At 47.1% G+C, this 14,935-nt stretch overlaps 2 protein-coding genes and 1 non-coding gene across 4 annotated transcripts; all 3 read left to right on the top strand.

Annotated features, from left to right (window-relative positions):
* The first annotated feature begins 2,152 nt into the window (after positions 1–2,152).
* Positions 2,153–2,256, top strand: LOC120965606 (U6 spliceosomal RNA). Its single transcript, XR_005758650.1, has one exon. It is a non-coding gene; the product is annotated as a U6 spliceosomal RNA (small nuclear RNA).
* Positions 2,257–4,148: 1,892 nt separating this feature from the next.
* LOC109780938 (ATP-dependent zinc metalloprotease FTSH 5, mitochondrial-like) lies at positions 4,149–8,091 on the top strand. The gene is made up of 6 exons (XM_020339519.4): positions 4,149–4,346; positions 4,994–5,078; positions 5,336–5,539; positions 5,646–6,373; positions 6,498–6,974; positions 7,061–8,091. The coding sequence occupies exons 1-6, from the start codon at positions 4,257–4,259 to the stop codon at positions 7,859–7,861; spliced, it is 2,385 nt and encodes a 794-aa protein (XP_020195108.2). The 5' UTR covers positions 4,149–4,256; the 3' UTR covers positions 7,862–8,091.
* A 2,468-nt stretch (positions 8,092–10,559) lies between these two features.
* On the top strand, positions 10,560–12,622 carry LOC109780950 (uncharacterized). 2 transcript variants are annotated; one of them, XM_040391212.3, is made up of 3 exons: positions 10,612–10,819; positions 10,965–11,076; positions 11,610–12,622. In XM_040391212.3, exon 3 carries the CDS (start codon positions 11,623–11,625, stop codon positions 12,421–12,423), a length of 801 nt encoding a protein of 266 aa, XP_040247146.1. In that variant the 5' UTR covers positions 10,612–10,819; positions 10,965–11,076; positions 11,610–11,622; the 3' UTR covers positions 12,424–12,622. The 2 variants fall into 2 exon arrangements, with proteins under 2 accessions (XP_020195122.1, XP_040247146.1); XM_020339533.4 differs by lacking the exon at positions 10,965–11,076 and having other exon boundaries at positions 10,560–10,819.
* Positions 12,623–14,935: the final 2,313 nt, after the last annotated feature.

The following is a 14,935-nucleotide window of genomic DNA, read 5'->3' on the forward strand; positions in this document are numbered from 1 at the left end:
CTGAGGAGAGTAATAACTAATGATCGTCTCCAAGTGAAGATGCAAAACTCTCAGAGTTGTAAGGCTCAGATCTGTAAGGAAGGTTGGCAACAAGCCTTAACGTGGTTCTATTGGCTATAATTAGCAAAGATGCTGTCCTACAGAGCAGTCTTGAAAGAACACACCTATATGAGTTCTGACTGTAAACGTCGCAGTATGAGATTTGGGTGATCTCTAGTAAGCTCACGAAGAGACCAGGGAGTATGACGTATAAGCTCCAAACCGCGGGTAGCCTACTGGCGGTCAGGTACTGGTTAAGACTTTGAGTGAAACCTGTTCACACAAAACTAGCAATTCAAGGCATAGTCCATTGTCAAGTTGTGAATGGATGTAGCTTAAAGTTCTAGGCAGAAGTTCAACTTAACAGTCTCTACTGAAACACTGGTATATTAAACAAGTGGTGAGAGAAGGCAAATCTCTAAATGGGTATTTGAGATCTGGTGGGGGATTGTTAGAATTAATGGGCTAGGCCCATAGCAATTTCTGAAATCTCAAAGCCCATGTGTAAAATGGCAAGTGGTGGTGCTAAGTTTAGTCTCACCCCGGAAGTTGAAGAAGAGTTGGACCTCTTTATATAGTGGGTTCTCCCCACCACTCTAAGTGGTGTGTGAGAAGAGAAAGGGAAAACCACACGCGCGCGCTAGCTCGCCTCGCCTCGCCGGGCCGGGGCGTGGCGAGGCGAGGCGAGGCGAGGCGTACATGCGACATGCGCGTGAATGGTCCGCCGAAATCCGGTCCGTCTCCTTGCAGGAGCGCAGCTTCCTTTTGCCATTTTATTTTTATGTCTTGGCAGACAAGTTTTTGATTTCTTGTCCGGTAAGTATACGAATTAGAAACCGAGTCGGTTTGGGATTGTGATCGCGACACAATACCGCCTCTGGTCCTAATATATATACAGCTACCGGCTGCGGCCAGAGACACACCGAAAAACACCTAGGGTTTTGCCTCATCTCACAACTTGCGCCGCCGTCGTAGTCTACTCCATCCCAAACGCCGGCGTGCATCGGCGCGTGGGAGAGCAGGTCTCCGGAACCGTTCGTCTTTGCGATCCTGCACTGGGAGAGGACGAATTAGGTTTTTGGGAAGCGCTGTGCGCGACTGCTCAAATTCGTCATCACGGATCGTCTTCCGTCCAAGTCGGGCGGTGCTACTCATCGCCGTCAGCAGCAGATCGTCGCCAACATCGTCATCAACACCGTCGCACCCATAATAGCTAACGATCAGTACGTCCAACATTCTCTGTTCATGTCTGTCTCTACAGCTATTGTTATGTGTTTGCTGCTGTTATGCATGTCTTGTTGTTCTTCTAGTTTGCTAGATTATTGCATGCTAGTATCTCTTCTAGTCATGAATTATTTACTGGAATTAATCATGAACTTGCCTAATATTCCAACAGGGCGATGGCGGCCGTGTTGTGATCGATTACAACTACATACATACACAGGCAAAGATTAGCGAGTCGTTGCTGGTTTGCCGCGCAGCGCAGGTCTGTTCCTGCTAGAGTCGGATCGATCGATCTTCATATATAGGTACTCCGATTATACAACAGCAATCCATCGCCGAGCAATGAAAGCAAATTGCAAGCGATTCTTCTTCTTATCTTATATCTCCAGCACAGCAGCACGCCCTGTCCGTCATGGCATGCCGGCTCGCCCTCTCCAGGGTATTTATTTCCTTCTGTCTTTTCTGCAGTATATATTCTATATAAAAATTTCCTTGTGCTACTCTTTCATCATCATCATCATCTCGCCCTCTTCGTCGATGATGCAGTACTTCTTATCGATGCTGAAACCGCAGCACAGAACGCACCGTCTCTATGCGATTTAGAGTGTGCCACTTTGCTTTGGTTTAGGGCTCCCCAATTAGGGGGTTGTTGGATGCCATTGTATTTTCACAGGTCGTTGTCTTACTTTTTCTGCGTACGTGTTTGTGTCACAGGCTGCAACACATCTTGCAAAGCGTGGGCTGCCAACTGTGGTTTACGGCGAGGTAGCGGCGGCCGCAAAATCATCTAATGGCGCAGGTATGCATTGCTTGTGCGCCCCTGCCCCCTCCGCCGCATTCAGGATTTACTACATCTTCAGTTGAATTACTTATGTGTCAACTGCCAACAACTAGCTAGTATTAATCCCTGGTCAAATCGGAAAGAAAACACTGACAAGATTAGCATCACGCCTGCGCAAGGATGACGCGCACAGAGAAATGTAAGACTTAATTTATTTTTTCCGAATGCCCTGCTTTCGATTGTATAGGCATCATTACATTACTGAATTATGCGCCTTGTTGGCCGACTCTTTGCCATTGAGGAACTAATTAAGTTTGTTTCTCGAATCCTATGCCTAATAATGCAGGCCGCATTCTTAGAAATCTACAAAGGAGACATGGATCAAGCTTTCTTGTTCAGAGGATACGAGGCCACTCTCACGCAGCAGGTACCCGCCGTTTCTTTTCGTTAACTCTTACTCCATCTGTAAACACCTTTTTTCATAAAAGTTCACAGTGGGAGTACTATTTTCCCATCCCATTGCCTAAACAACGCACAATTTCCTTTACAACTTGTTTTCTGCAGGAGGGACTGCTAAATCAGAACCAGTCGACACGACGCACAGTTTTTTCCGCAACCTGTTTTCTGGAGGAGGAATTGTCAAGTCAGAACCAGTTGACATGTTCAAAGCGGCGAATGATCGAATGTCAAGGGATTTTTGGATTTTCATGTTGTCCATGGAAGCTATCACGGGTTACGGTGCGTATAGCAATACGCATAAAAGATCGGATAAGCTAGGCACACAAATGTAAAGAAGATGCACGCACGGTCTAGAGATCTCTGGTTTTTTTTTCTTTTTCAGGTCTGAAAGATAATGCAGCGTATTTTTTGGAATATTGTTTTGTGAATCTGTAAAAACCCGTGCTTCTGAATCTCAAATTACATGAATGTTGCGTGTCCCAAGATTGGTAAATTTCTTTCGAACTGTACCTCAAAGGACCTCTGATGAACTACTTAAAGAAGATTTGGGACTATGATGTGCATTTTGATAGAATTGGAACTCAGTTGACGTTTGGACGAAAGAGTTAGGACCTCACATGCATTAGAACGTCTCTAGTCGAACTTGAATTAAGCTTCCATTTTAAGGAGTAAGCCGGACCTAGCTTAACTTCTATATAGTTTAGTTTCCATGGTCTGACATTGCCGGTGTGGTCTCTGCTGGCAATGGTTGGGTCCCTTCCCCGGGGATTGGCGAGGTGCTGGGGCGAAGGGCTTTGGGCGAAAGCCTTGCTTCTGATGGGGATCAGTTACCGGTGACGATGGCATGATGGTGCCTTTTCCTTTGGAGTTGTCGCCGAAGAGTTCCTCCACTCAACTAGGATGTGGTTGGTCGTTTCTTGAGCGGACATGGTGGCTATTGGTCTGGCTGGACCCTTTTCCAGGTTTAGTGGATGTTTGTGAAGGCAATCCAACGTCCTCAAGGCACAAGAGAACCAACTTTGCCTCTGAAAAAAAAACACAAGAGAGCGCACTTTGCAACACGTCGAGAGTCCACAAAAATGGATATTGAAAGAGTTTTGGTGTGCTTCAAAAGTGCTTTGGCATTGTACGTGGTCGTGTCGAGTATTAGAAGCCACATGTCCTATGGCAAATCATGATATGTTGCTTTATTTTGCACAAAATCATCATTGAAGATAAGAGGCGTGCCAACACAATGCAAACAGGATACATAGATTCCTCGCAGTCATCAAGTTATCAAGAACCGGAAAGTTCATACTCAGCTTCATGATGATCTTGTTGAGCACTTGTGGGCACTTCAGAGTACTTGATTGTTGTGCTTCAACATGCTCTTCCTTTGGATTATTACTTCGTTGGACCTTTCGTGTGTTTGAACTTGAATAATTCAATTTGCAATGTTTGTGGATTGTGTGAACCTTAATTGTCAAGTTTGGATATAGTATACGTGTGCAAACATGTAGGAGTAGTTGAAATGAAATTTGCAAAACAAAAGTTAGAAGAGTTGGCAATAAAAATTTTAAGGAGTTAGTAAGTTATAGACTTTTTTTTTAACTCCTCAATCAAATTTGAGGAGTTGACGCCGCCGGGGTTCCGTCCGTGCAAAACCGATCCGAAAGCATTCCTCTTGAGGTCGAGTTGAGGTGCCAAAATCTTGAGTCAGGGTCCCGGCGGGGACAGCCTCGCCGGCCAATCCAACCCTCGCGGGCGGGGCGGGATGGTGGACGAGCTCGGCGAGGACCGGCGGAGCGCCGCTGCTGCTGGTGACTGGCCCCCGGCTCAGCCCAGATCCGGCCGGGAGGGGCAGGTGAATCTTCCTCTCCAGATACGGCATATGATATGTGTCTCTCCAGATTCGTTCCTTCGTTGGCCGCCCGGAAACTGCCCGTTCCTTCTTTGTTTTCCTTGGGTTCCTTGGGTTCATAGCCAGATTAGAGCAGAGATAGAAGCAAGCACGTTTCATACAGGGATGCGGTTAAAGTAAATACTAGTAATACTGCGCAGTCCATCTCATCCAGGAATCTAGGAATTAACAACAAATTCTACTCCACGACGCATAGAAAAGCAATTAAACCACAAACAAATTCCGAGCTATTCCTTCCTCGTTTCCTGCTCCTGTCCGTCATGGCATGCCGGCTCGCCCTATCCAGGGTAGTATTTCTTTCCTTTCCTTTCATTGTGTTACTTCTTCAATCGCTATGAATGATCTCGACCAATCTTGGGGCTTCAAGCCCGAAGGAACACCAGGTGTTCGTCCATGTGCTTAATGCTAGCTAGCTAGCTCATCGATTTCCCTCAAAAAACAAAAAAGAAAAAGGCTAGCTCATCGATGCTGAAACCGCGACACTGCCGCATCTCTGCGTTTCAGAGTGCTGCCCTTTGGATCTAGGGCTTATTGTTGAATACCACCATATGTTCAGGTCATCTTAATTTCTCTGCGTGCTTGTGTCACAGGCTGGGACGCATCTTGCAAGGCGTGGATTGGCAAACGTGATTCGCGGCGAGGTAGCGGCGTCCGCGAAATCAACCACTGGTGCGGGTATGCATTCATCATTGCTTTAATCCATCTACTTATGTGCCAACTGCCGACAACTACTGCTACTACTTTTGGATGAAATTGGCCCCTGCGGAAGGATGACACACACGCAGAGAAAACAAGACTTAATTATGCTGCCCAATATCCTGCTTTCGATCATACAGATATCACATTATATTCTGCGATCGACTTTGATTTGTTGGTTTGAAAAGATGACTAATTAGTTTTCTTTTTAACTCTGATGATGCTTAATAATGCAGGCGGTGTGCTTAGAAACCTACAGAGGAGATACACGTCAAATTATTTTGAACAGAGGGCACGGGCCTGCTTTGAAGCCGATTCTCTTCTTAAAGAGATTAATGACCAAGAAGCTATACGAGAGTTTGAAACGCAGAATCCCTTGCACTCCTCAGCTCTCTCCAAGTACATAAACGCCCGCATCAGTGCTGAGTTCAAAACTCGAGGTACCCGCCGTTTCTTTTCACGCATTCCTTTCGCTAACTGTATGTTATTCTTTTCCCACGAAAAAAGAAGCGCACAACTTATTTTACAACTTGTTTTCTGCGGAAGAAATTGCTAAGTCAGAACCGGCACGCAATTTCTTTGGCAACTTGTTTTCTCCAGGAGGAACTGCTAAGTCAGAACCGGTGCGCAATTTTTTTGGCAACTTGTTTTCTCTAGGAGGAACTGCTAAGTCAGAACCAGCGTGCAATTTTTTTGGCAACTTGTTTTCTCCAGGAGGAACTGCTAAGTCAGAATCGGTCCACCCGTCCAAACCATTGGACATAGCTTCTTGGATTGTGATGGGGACCACTGCAGCCTATCTTGGCCTTGTGCTCTATGCTATGCTTAACAGATCGGATGAGCTAGGCACGGATGAAGAATATCGTAATTTTTCTATCAAAGTGTTGGATGATTCGAACAAGGGGGTCACTGGAAAAGGCTGTACCTTGGATGAAGTGAACAAAGTGTTGGATGATTCGAGTAAGGGGGTCACTGGAAAAAGCCGTACCTTGGATGAAGTGAACAAAGTGTTGGATGATATAATCAAAGCCGTGGAATATTTGAAGAAGGCGGCCACAAATTCAAGTGCGGAGCCCAGTGATGTCAGTGGAAAAGGCGGTAACTTTGATGATGTGAACAAAGGGACCACAGATTCAAGCAGGAAGTCCAGTTACGTTGACGCCAAAAAAGGTAGCGTGTCGATGAAATCAACCACGGGATTCCGTGGTGTCAAGGGAGTTGACGAAGCAAAAGCTGAGCTCGAGGACTTAGTTCACTACCTAAGGAATCCCAAGGTGAGAGACATCACCATCACCAATTAAGAAACTTTGTATGCAGCCTGGTGCAATTCAGTTCTCCTTTTTGTTTCTGTAGACTAGATGTTGATTGAATTGTTTACCTAGCATGCTTAATTTGCAGCATTTCACGAGCCTTGGTGGCAAGCTTCCAAAGGGTGTTCTGCTTGCTGGCCCACCAGGCACAGGGAAGACCATGTTGGCGAGAGCTGTAGCCGAGGAAGCTGGCGTCCCATTCTTTGCACGCAGCGGCAGCGAGTTCGAGGAGATGTGGGTGGGTGTTGGGCCTAAAAGAGTGAGGGAGCTCTTCAGTGAAGCAAAGAAGCAATCCCCTTGCATCATATTCATCGATGAAATCGACACCATCGCTGGGCAAAGGCAAGTAAATGACAGAAATGGGGCGAGGGAAACTCTGAACCAGCTGCTCGTTGAGATGGATGGCTTCAAGCAGAATGACGGTATCATTGTTCTCGCAGCGACCAACTCCCCACAGTCGCTAGATAAAGCCGTTATTAGACCCGGGCGTTTTGACCGTCATGTTCAGGTTCCTAATCCAGATGTTGAGGGCCGGCGGCAGATCCTAGAGGCTTGTATGTCAAAGGTACATACTCTGTCCAGAAGTATAAGGCGTCTTCGTAATGTTCAACGCAAGACTTTGACCTTTCACTACAAATCTTATTTTTTCAGGTCAAAGCCAAGGGTGTGGATCTGATGACCATTGCGAGGGGGACACCAGGATTCTCAGGTGCAGCCCTTACAAACTTGGTGAATGAGGCTGCTCTGAAGGCTGCCAAGGATGGGTCGGAAGCTGTTACGATGGATCACATTGAATATTCCAAGGACAAGATCATGATGGGCAGCGAGCGCAAATCGGCGGTGATACCTGATAACTGCAGGAACATGACTGCGTACCACACGGGAGGAAGGGCCCTTGTTGCTATCCACACGGATGGCGCTCACCTTATCTACAAGGCTACCATTATCCCGAGGGGAAACTCTCTTGGCATGGTGATCCAGATGCCTGAGGAAGAAGATGCCTATAAATTCTCAAGGAAGAAGATGCTGGCGAAATTGGACATCCTCATGGGCGGCAAGGTGGCTGAGGAGGTTATATTTGGAGAGAGCGAGGTGAGCTCTGACGCCTTATCTGGTCTAAGAGAGGCGACTCAGCTGGCGACAGACATGGTCACCAAGTATGGAATGAGCCAGCGGATCGGCCCTGTTTGCTACGGCAACAAGAATGATGGGAAGCAGACGGCAACCTTGAGCTGGCAAGCGACAGCCCTGGTCGACGAGGAGGTGAAAGAATTACTGGTCAAGGCTCGCAAGAACGCGGAAAATATTATCACGGCGCACCGCAACGAGCTTAATGTGCTAGCCGACGCCCTTCTCGAGCATGGAACTCTCACTGGGGACCAGATCAAACAGTTGGTAAATGGTCTTAAAATTGGTAATGCGCAGAACCAGGAAACACCATCTTCATCCTAACCCTAGCAGTGGAGATGTACAATGGTTTGGTTGGTCTATGAACTTTTTTTTTCTACTTGCATGCACACAAATGTAAAGAAGATGCACACCGTCTGAATTTCTCTGGTTTTTGTTTCTCTCTTATGAAGGGAATACAGCGTGTGTTTTGGAATACTGTGTTTTGAATCTGTAAACACTCGGTGCTTTTGAATCTCAAATACATGGATGTAATGTGCCCCAAGATTACTAAATTTCTTTTGACCTGTGTGCAGTGGGGTTTTACCCCACTGTAATCCTTATTTATATTTACTATAGAAAAGAGTTCATGTACAAGAGGATTATGCATTGTACAGCCTAGATTATAAGAGACTAGGCAAAAGGGATGCGCTACAGAGTGGTGAACCAATTATAGGAAGCTAGTAAGTAGCATATTGTTTTATTCAACAAGCCACAGTTTGTAGTTCATGCTTGTATATATAATTACTGCCAATTGTGAAAAAAATTCTGCATTAATTACCCCCTCTGAAAATCTTGTTATTTTCCTGTTTGGGCAAATAAGATATCAGTACCTACTAGCAAGTAGTAATCCCTAAAAAACACTCTACATAAACCGGCATAAGAGGCTAGGTGTGGTAGATCTTCTCATGGCATAGATCAGCATTAGAACAGAAATAACAATCTATGAGGGAGCACAAGAGCACAGCAATAACAATCTGTGGCATGGAATTCATGAAGAGCTTGCAATTTACAAACTCTGGAAACTGGCAAACAGTGTATTACAAGACCGGGGACATGACACAATTGATACATCGTTGAAGCCCACTCGCTACTGGAAATGTCTATGAAAATAGCTAGCAGAGTCCACATATCATATTCTTCAGTGAATAACGCATCCTTCAGTTGCAGAGTCAGTTTCCACCATCACTTGATTACAGCCCATTTGGATGGCTGTGCTTATGGCATAAAAGATACCCAAAACCTCCGAATGAAGCGCATCCGAGACTTGCTCCAGAATTTTTGTTTCTTTCAGGAAGCGCTGTCTGTATTGATTTTCAAAATTTCTGGTGGAGGCCTGACCATCTTTCCTTTTGCTGCTGCTTTTGCCTACCCCCATTTGCTCAACCTTAAAGAGATGCATAAAAAGAGAATCAATATTATGACATATTCCATCAGAAGATCTAATATTACATCCTACATTTGCTCTATTCCTTTCATGTCTCGCCAGGCTGTCCCAGCAGCCCGGTGTTGAGCATTTCTGAGTGAGCATTTTCTTCTTTTTCTTCACCCCCATCAGTTTTTGTCTTCGGTTTGTTCGCTGCTTGTATCACCTCATCGACATTCATTATATCACCCTCCTCTTCTTTGATTCTGTCAAAATATTTGATAGATTTTGCTGGATTCCTTTCTTCCTCTCGATTCGCTTGAAAGTATCTTGCTTCAAACTTTTTACTGCCTTGTAAACTTTCTTTTCTACTTTGTTCTGGACCCCTTGATCGTCCTCTGTGCTCGGTACATCTTTCCGCCAGGACGGCCCATCACTGCCCTGTTTACTGCCTATGCTACTACTTGGCCAGAATTTCGCTTTGTCCTTTGAGCGCCTGGTCCTCTCTTCACCTGAGGCCCGCTTGTTGATAACAACTGTCCTCAGCCATGGCCCAAACTGCCGGGGCCCCGTTCTTGTGGATCCAGTCGGGCATGATTTCTCTGTATGCTCAAGAATTCCGCAGCCATAGCAGAAGTCGGGGATATTCTCGTATGTGAAGGCGACAATCTTTTTCTCCTCCTTTTCATCGTCCCCAAGCGCCGTCAAATCCTCTTCATCATCCTGAATAAAGCATGTTACTAACCTCATAATCGGCACGGTGATGTCCATTCTCACTTTGATCCGCATGAACGCCCCCGTCCAGTCGGCATTCGGGCCAGTATCCACCTCGAGAACCTTCCCAACCTGCTCACCAACCAGCTCCCCGGTCTCCCTGCTCATCGACCCGGCCGGGACGCCGTACGTCCTGACCCAGATCGGCACCGTGTCGAAACTGAGCTCGTCCACGGTGGTGGCTCCGGGCGCAAAATCCTCCATCACCAGCAGATGGCCGGCGAAGCTCCAGGGCCCGGCATCCAGAGCCTTCTCCTTGTCGGCCTCCTGGCGGAAGGTGAAGAGGAACCGGTTTCGGCCGAGGTCCTCGCACTCGACGCCGGAACCGGGGCTCCACACCGCCCCCAGAGACGTCCCCACGTGCTGCGCTATGGCCGGTTTCTCCGAGAGGAGCTTGCCGACCGCCTGGATCTTGCCGCTCGCCTGCGGGGAGGGGCATGGCTGCTGCTGCTGCCTGCCGGTGATCCTGATCCCCTTCTTCTCGGCCTCGGAGAGCTGCAGGCTGCCCAGCTTCCCCTGCAGAAATGCTCTCCTCGAGCCCCCCATTGCCGCAGTGCTGCTAGGAATCCGCCGCCGCCGCCAGGCACAGGAGCCTAGGCTTTCGGTGGTGGCTTCTCTCGGGAATGCCTTCGGAATTCGGATCCTATTCCTCACTCGATTTCAGATGGAGGCGGCAGCGCTGGAACTTGAACACGGGTTGAGTTGAGAGTTGAGACGGGTGAGAGGTTTTTTTTTTTTTTTTTTTTAAGAATGAATGGCGCCTTCTTCTGGGCTAATTGGGCTTCAACGGTGTCGGGCCTCTCTCTCTCATAGGGACGAGAAGAAGAGAGGCTTTTCGGCCCAAATCTCTGCGCCGAGCTCCCTCCCCTTCTTCACTCGTCTCTCCTCTGCCAGCCGCCGCCGCCACCCGGCTCGCCCGCGACCTCCACCTCGCCGCCGCCCAGATCCAACTCCGCCGTCCCCATCCGCGCCGTCGTCGCGCTGCGAGCCTCGCGGACGGCCCCGTCGTCCTCCGCCTCCAGCGCGCCCCGCCACCCGTGCTCGATCCTCCGCCCCCCGGTCACCTCGCCCGGCACCACCCGCCACCAGAGTCGCCCCTCCAGGTATCTTCCTCCCCCCACCACTTCTAGCGCCCCCCTTTTGGATTCCAGTATGCGTGTCTTTAGTAGTTCAACTGTCGAGGTTAATCTGAGAAATCGATGCCTCTATCTATGCTGCAAATCTGCCCTGCTCTTGAACTTGGACCAGCGCTTCAGATTAGGTTGGTGCTTGGATTTGAATGCCACGCACGTCGGAGACTGACTGCTCAGAGTATCACGGTTGCGATTTCAGCGTTTGCTGTTTGCCAAGGAATTGATAGGTAGAATTCTACTTCATGCAAATGCCTATATGTGTCATTGTGGCGATTGCTGTTTGTTTGATTTGTTCAGGAAATTGCCAGTTCATGTGATGCTGCCATGTAAGGTTAAATGTATACCGTTTGTATGTTCTGCACAGTATGAAGTTTCTCATTTGAAAAGAGTTTCATTTCATCAACTGGGCTACATCATGTATAGCATAGTGACACATTTCTCTTCAGAGTATTACCTAGGAATTGCTGTATGTTAAGGAATTGACCAACTGGGTTACATGGTTGCCATTTCGGCGGTTGCTGTATGTTAAGGAATTGGTTGCTATAATTCTAGCTCATGTGATTGCCTAGCCTAGCTGTGTCATACTGGTTTGCTGTTCAGCAAATTGCTACTTCATGTGATGCTTCCATGTAGGGTTAAATATATATTGTTTGAATGTTCCACGCACACAGCACGATGTTTCTCATACAAAACGAATCTCATCTGATGAACCGAGCTAGATGATATGTATAACACAGTGACACATTTCTGCTTTGCACAGCCAAGGTGGTGCAATGGCTTCAGGCATCATGTTCCGACGTCTTTCCAAGGCACTCACCATGAGCCCAGCAGCAGCAGTGGCATCTGGTATGACCAGCCAGCACCACCAGCTTCAGCAGCGTGCACCGGTGAGCGGCACGTCCAAGGGCAAGGCCAAGCTCAAAGCTGGGATGCCTCTGAGGCGTAGCGTCATAGCGAAGAAGGGGGGCGCGCCTGCCACTGCTGGGAGCGGCGGCGCTGGCCGTGGTCGCCGTGAAGCCATCGAGTGTATTACTCAGATTGCAGAGTCTTGTCTGAAGTCCTCCACTACTCTACGGCACCTGTCCCCCAAGGAGCGTCTCCGCGAGGCAAAGCGTGAGGAGCTTGGGCTCATCTCCAAGGAACGGCAACGTGAGCTTGACGCTGCCAAGGCTAAAGCTAAAGCTAAATCCAAGGGTGCCAGTGGAGGTGATGGTGACCGTGTTCTGATGGGTCCGCCGGGCCTCGACTATATCAGTCTTGGTCTGGTGGATGAGGAGGCTATCCCTGAGTATGAGCTGACAGTTGAAGATGGCCGGCGTCTTGCCAAGGAATACAGCCGTGTGCTAATGCGACGACACCGTGCACGTCAAACCGCAGAGTCAACGCTCTTGAGGCTCAAGAAGGAGGCCATTGCTGCGCTCCCAGAGAAGCTGCGGGCTGCTGCTATGGTTCCTGACATGACCCCGTTCCCTGCAAACAGGTACATGGCAACACTCACGCCACCGATTGAAGGGTATATTGAAAAGGTGCGAGATGCTGCCAAGAAGTATTCAGTGAAGGAGAAACTTCGTTGAGTTTGATTCAACATGGGAGGAAAGAGTCTTCTCCATACAAGATGCCGAGAGTTTAGACACTTTCTTATGCTCCTTTAGTTAATTCTTGGCCCGTGTCTAGGTTTGATGACTACTTTGTGCTATTTTGCGCTGTGATAATCAGATTCTGGTAATAAGCCGTCACAATTTTTATTTGCAAGATCCTGCCATGTTATCCTTACTGAACTGTTTATTCCAGTTTTACTCCCTCCGTTTCTTTTTACTCCGCATATAAGATTTGGCTGAAGTCAAACTTTGTAAAGTTTGATGGCTACTTTGTGCTATTTTGGTTTGCGATGATAAGATTTTGGTAATAAGCCGTCACGGTTTTTCTTTGCAAGACCCTGCCATGTTATTCTGACTGAGCTTTTCTACTTCAGTTTTGCTGTGTACTAATGCATCTTGATATCATGTTGAGCTGAAAGCAGGAAAATGTTTCCCTTGAATGATGCTTATGCTGAAAGTACGCTGCCAGGGTTAGTAGAAAAATGGCTTCAGGCCCTAATACTTGTTATTGCTTCAGTTCTGGGTTGTTGCATCAGTCTGTTAAGTAATTACCTTGTTCGTTAAACAGCGGCGAGCATGCCAAATAGTGGCATTTTCAGACATGGTACATGCAACTGAAAGAACTATGTTCAACTCATCCCCACCTCTGAACCCTTTCTTGAAAAGTAATCTGCTGTGATTATACAACCTCTTGTTTTTGCTGTTCCTTTATCTCCTTTCATGTCTTCATATGCCCTCAATGATGATTTCCTGCGGGATCTGATTGTTGAAAGAAGTACCTAGCTTTGCTGTGTCATGTACTTATGAGAAAATTGAGATTGCTACTAGAGAAAGATCTAATGCCATGTCATGTTTACTTTGTCGAGGGTCAGGTCTCGGGAGTTTTGTTATGTGCAAATGGAAGTCATAGATATCTAGATAGATATATTTTCTCTCTTTGGCAAGTTAAAAGACCCACATAGATTTCGGCATCATCTGCTATGTTCAGGTCATCTCTTCCCTAAACCATGGTGAGCTACATGGAGAATCTGAATTTCGGCACTCAGTTATTTTTGACATTTTGCTCTGCTTAGAGGTTGTCTTGATGGGGTACTGTCTTGTTAGCTTCTCTCTACTTGATGCATTTGTTTTGAACTGAATCAAATTTGTCATATTTGTTTACTTGTGCCCCGTGCTTCGATTTCTCTGCTACCTTAAGCATCTCTTGAAACCGCTTCATCATTCAGATTTACATAAAGGGACAGGTGTTGTCTTTTCTTGAATATCGATTTTGCTTGGCACCATTAGGTGTAGAAGGTATATTCATGTAGGAAACCTAAAACTCCATTGTGTACATTAATGTGCATGTTTTTTTTTTGCATACTAATTGGAGAGCTTTATTCATCGAATTCATGGATGAATCAGCCAATAGGCTGGTCACCAGGAAGCTTGGAGTATCATCTATCCAGCTATCTGTTACATCTAGTGCACAAGCACGCTTTGCACAAAGATGCGCAGGAAGATTAGCTGATCTACTTACATGTCAAACATCGAAAGATGTAAAGTAAGTACTGAGCTCTCCTATCTCATCTAATAAATAGGCCACAATAGAACATGAATTGTGGCGAGAGTTCCAAACTGTCACCAACTCCAAGCAGTCTACTTCCATTATCACATGGGAGAAGCCTCGGAGAGTAGCAAAACGAACCCCATCATGTAAGGAGAGACCCTCCATAGTGAGAGGATCTGTGATCCCGGAATAAGGTTTGCACCACGCACCAAGCAAGGCCGAGGGAGATCGAGCAACACCACCAGCACCCCCTCGGCCCCCCTCAAGATTAAGTCCGCCATCTGTGTTGATCTTGACAAAGCCCTCATCAGGCGGACGCCATCCAAATCCAGGCAAGACTTGTGCCTCTTTGCGAGGCAGATGAAGGAGCGCAATAGCCTCCTTTGTAGCCCGCATAGTAGACACTGGGTCCCTACCCTCTTCTCCATGCTTGATGCGATTCCTAGAATGCCAAATAGACCACATTATAGTTATGATCTTTGCTTGGTCCTCATAGGAGAAACTTGAGGAGCACGTAATGTCACACGCTCAGGATTCCGCGTGAAGGTTAGGCAGCCGTAGACCAAACCACGCACATGCCTCTTCCGAGAAATTTTTAGCATGCGGGCAATGTACTAATGCATGCTTCAGATCCTCATTTGTTGCAAGACAAACTTTGCATTGCCGAGCATCCGTAATATGTCGATGATTGAGTGTTGCTTCATTAGGCAGAATCCCTCGAAGCACTCTCCACTGGAACACTCTTAACTTTTGGGATAACATTCAACTTCCACAAGGCTTTCCACAACTGTTGATCACTCAATGAAGTTCCGGTAGCCGTCCATTCCTCTAGAGCCAAACGCTCGTTCTGAGTCACAAGAGATCGGTACGCTGATTTAACAGTGTAATTGCCTGTGTTTTCAAATGCCCAAGCAATAAAATCATTGCCACCGCCTGACC

The sequence above is a fragment of the Aegilops tauschii genome, chromosome 5 (genome assembly GCF_002575655.3).
Source record: "Aegilops tauschii subsp. strangulata cultivar AL8/78 chromosome 5, Aet v6.0, whole genome shotgun sequence".
Taxonomy (NCBI): domain Eukaryota; kingdom Viridiplantae; phylum Streptophyta; class Magnoliopsida; order Poales; family Poaceae; genus Aegilops; species Aegilops tauschii.

Coding starts and splice junctions, on each gene's coding strand:
- LOC109780938 (XM_020339519.4), top strand. CDS start 4,257: ATGGTGGACGAGCTCGGCGAGGACCGGCGGAGCGCCGCTGCTGCTGGT. Junction 4,347..4,993: donor GATCCGGCCGGGAGGGGCAG/GTGAATCTTCCT, acceptor CTTGTGTCACAG/GCTGGGACGCATCTTGCAAG. Junction 5,079..5,335: donor GAAATCAACCACTGGTGCGG/GTATGCATTCAT, acceptor TTAATAATGCAG/GCGGTGTGCTTAGAAACCTA.
- LOC109780950 (XM_020339533.4), top strand. CDS start 11,623: ATGGCTTCAGGCATCATGTTCCGACGTCTTTCCAAGGCACTCACCATG.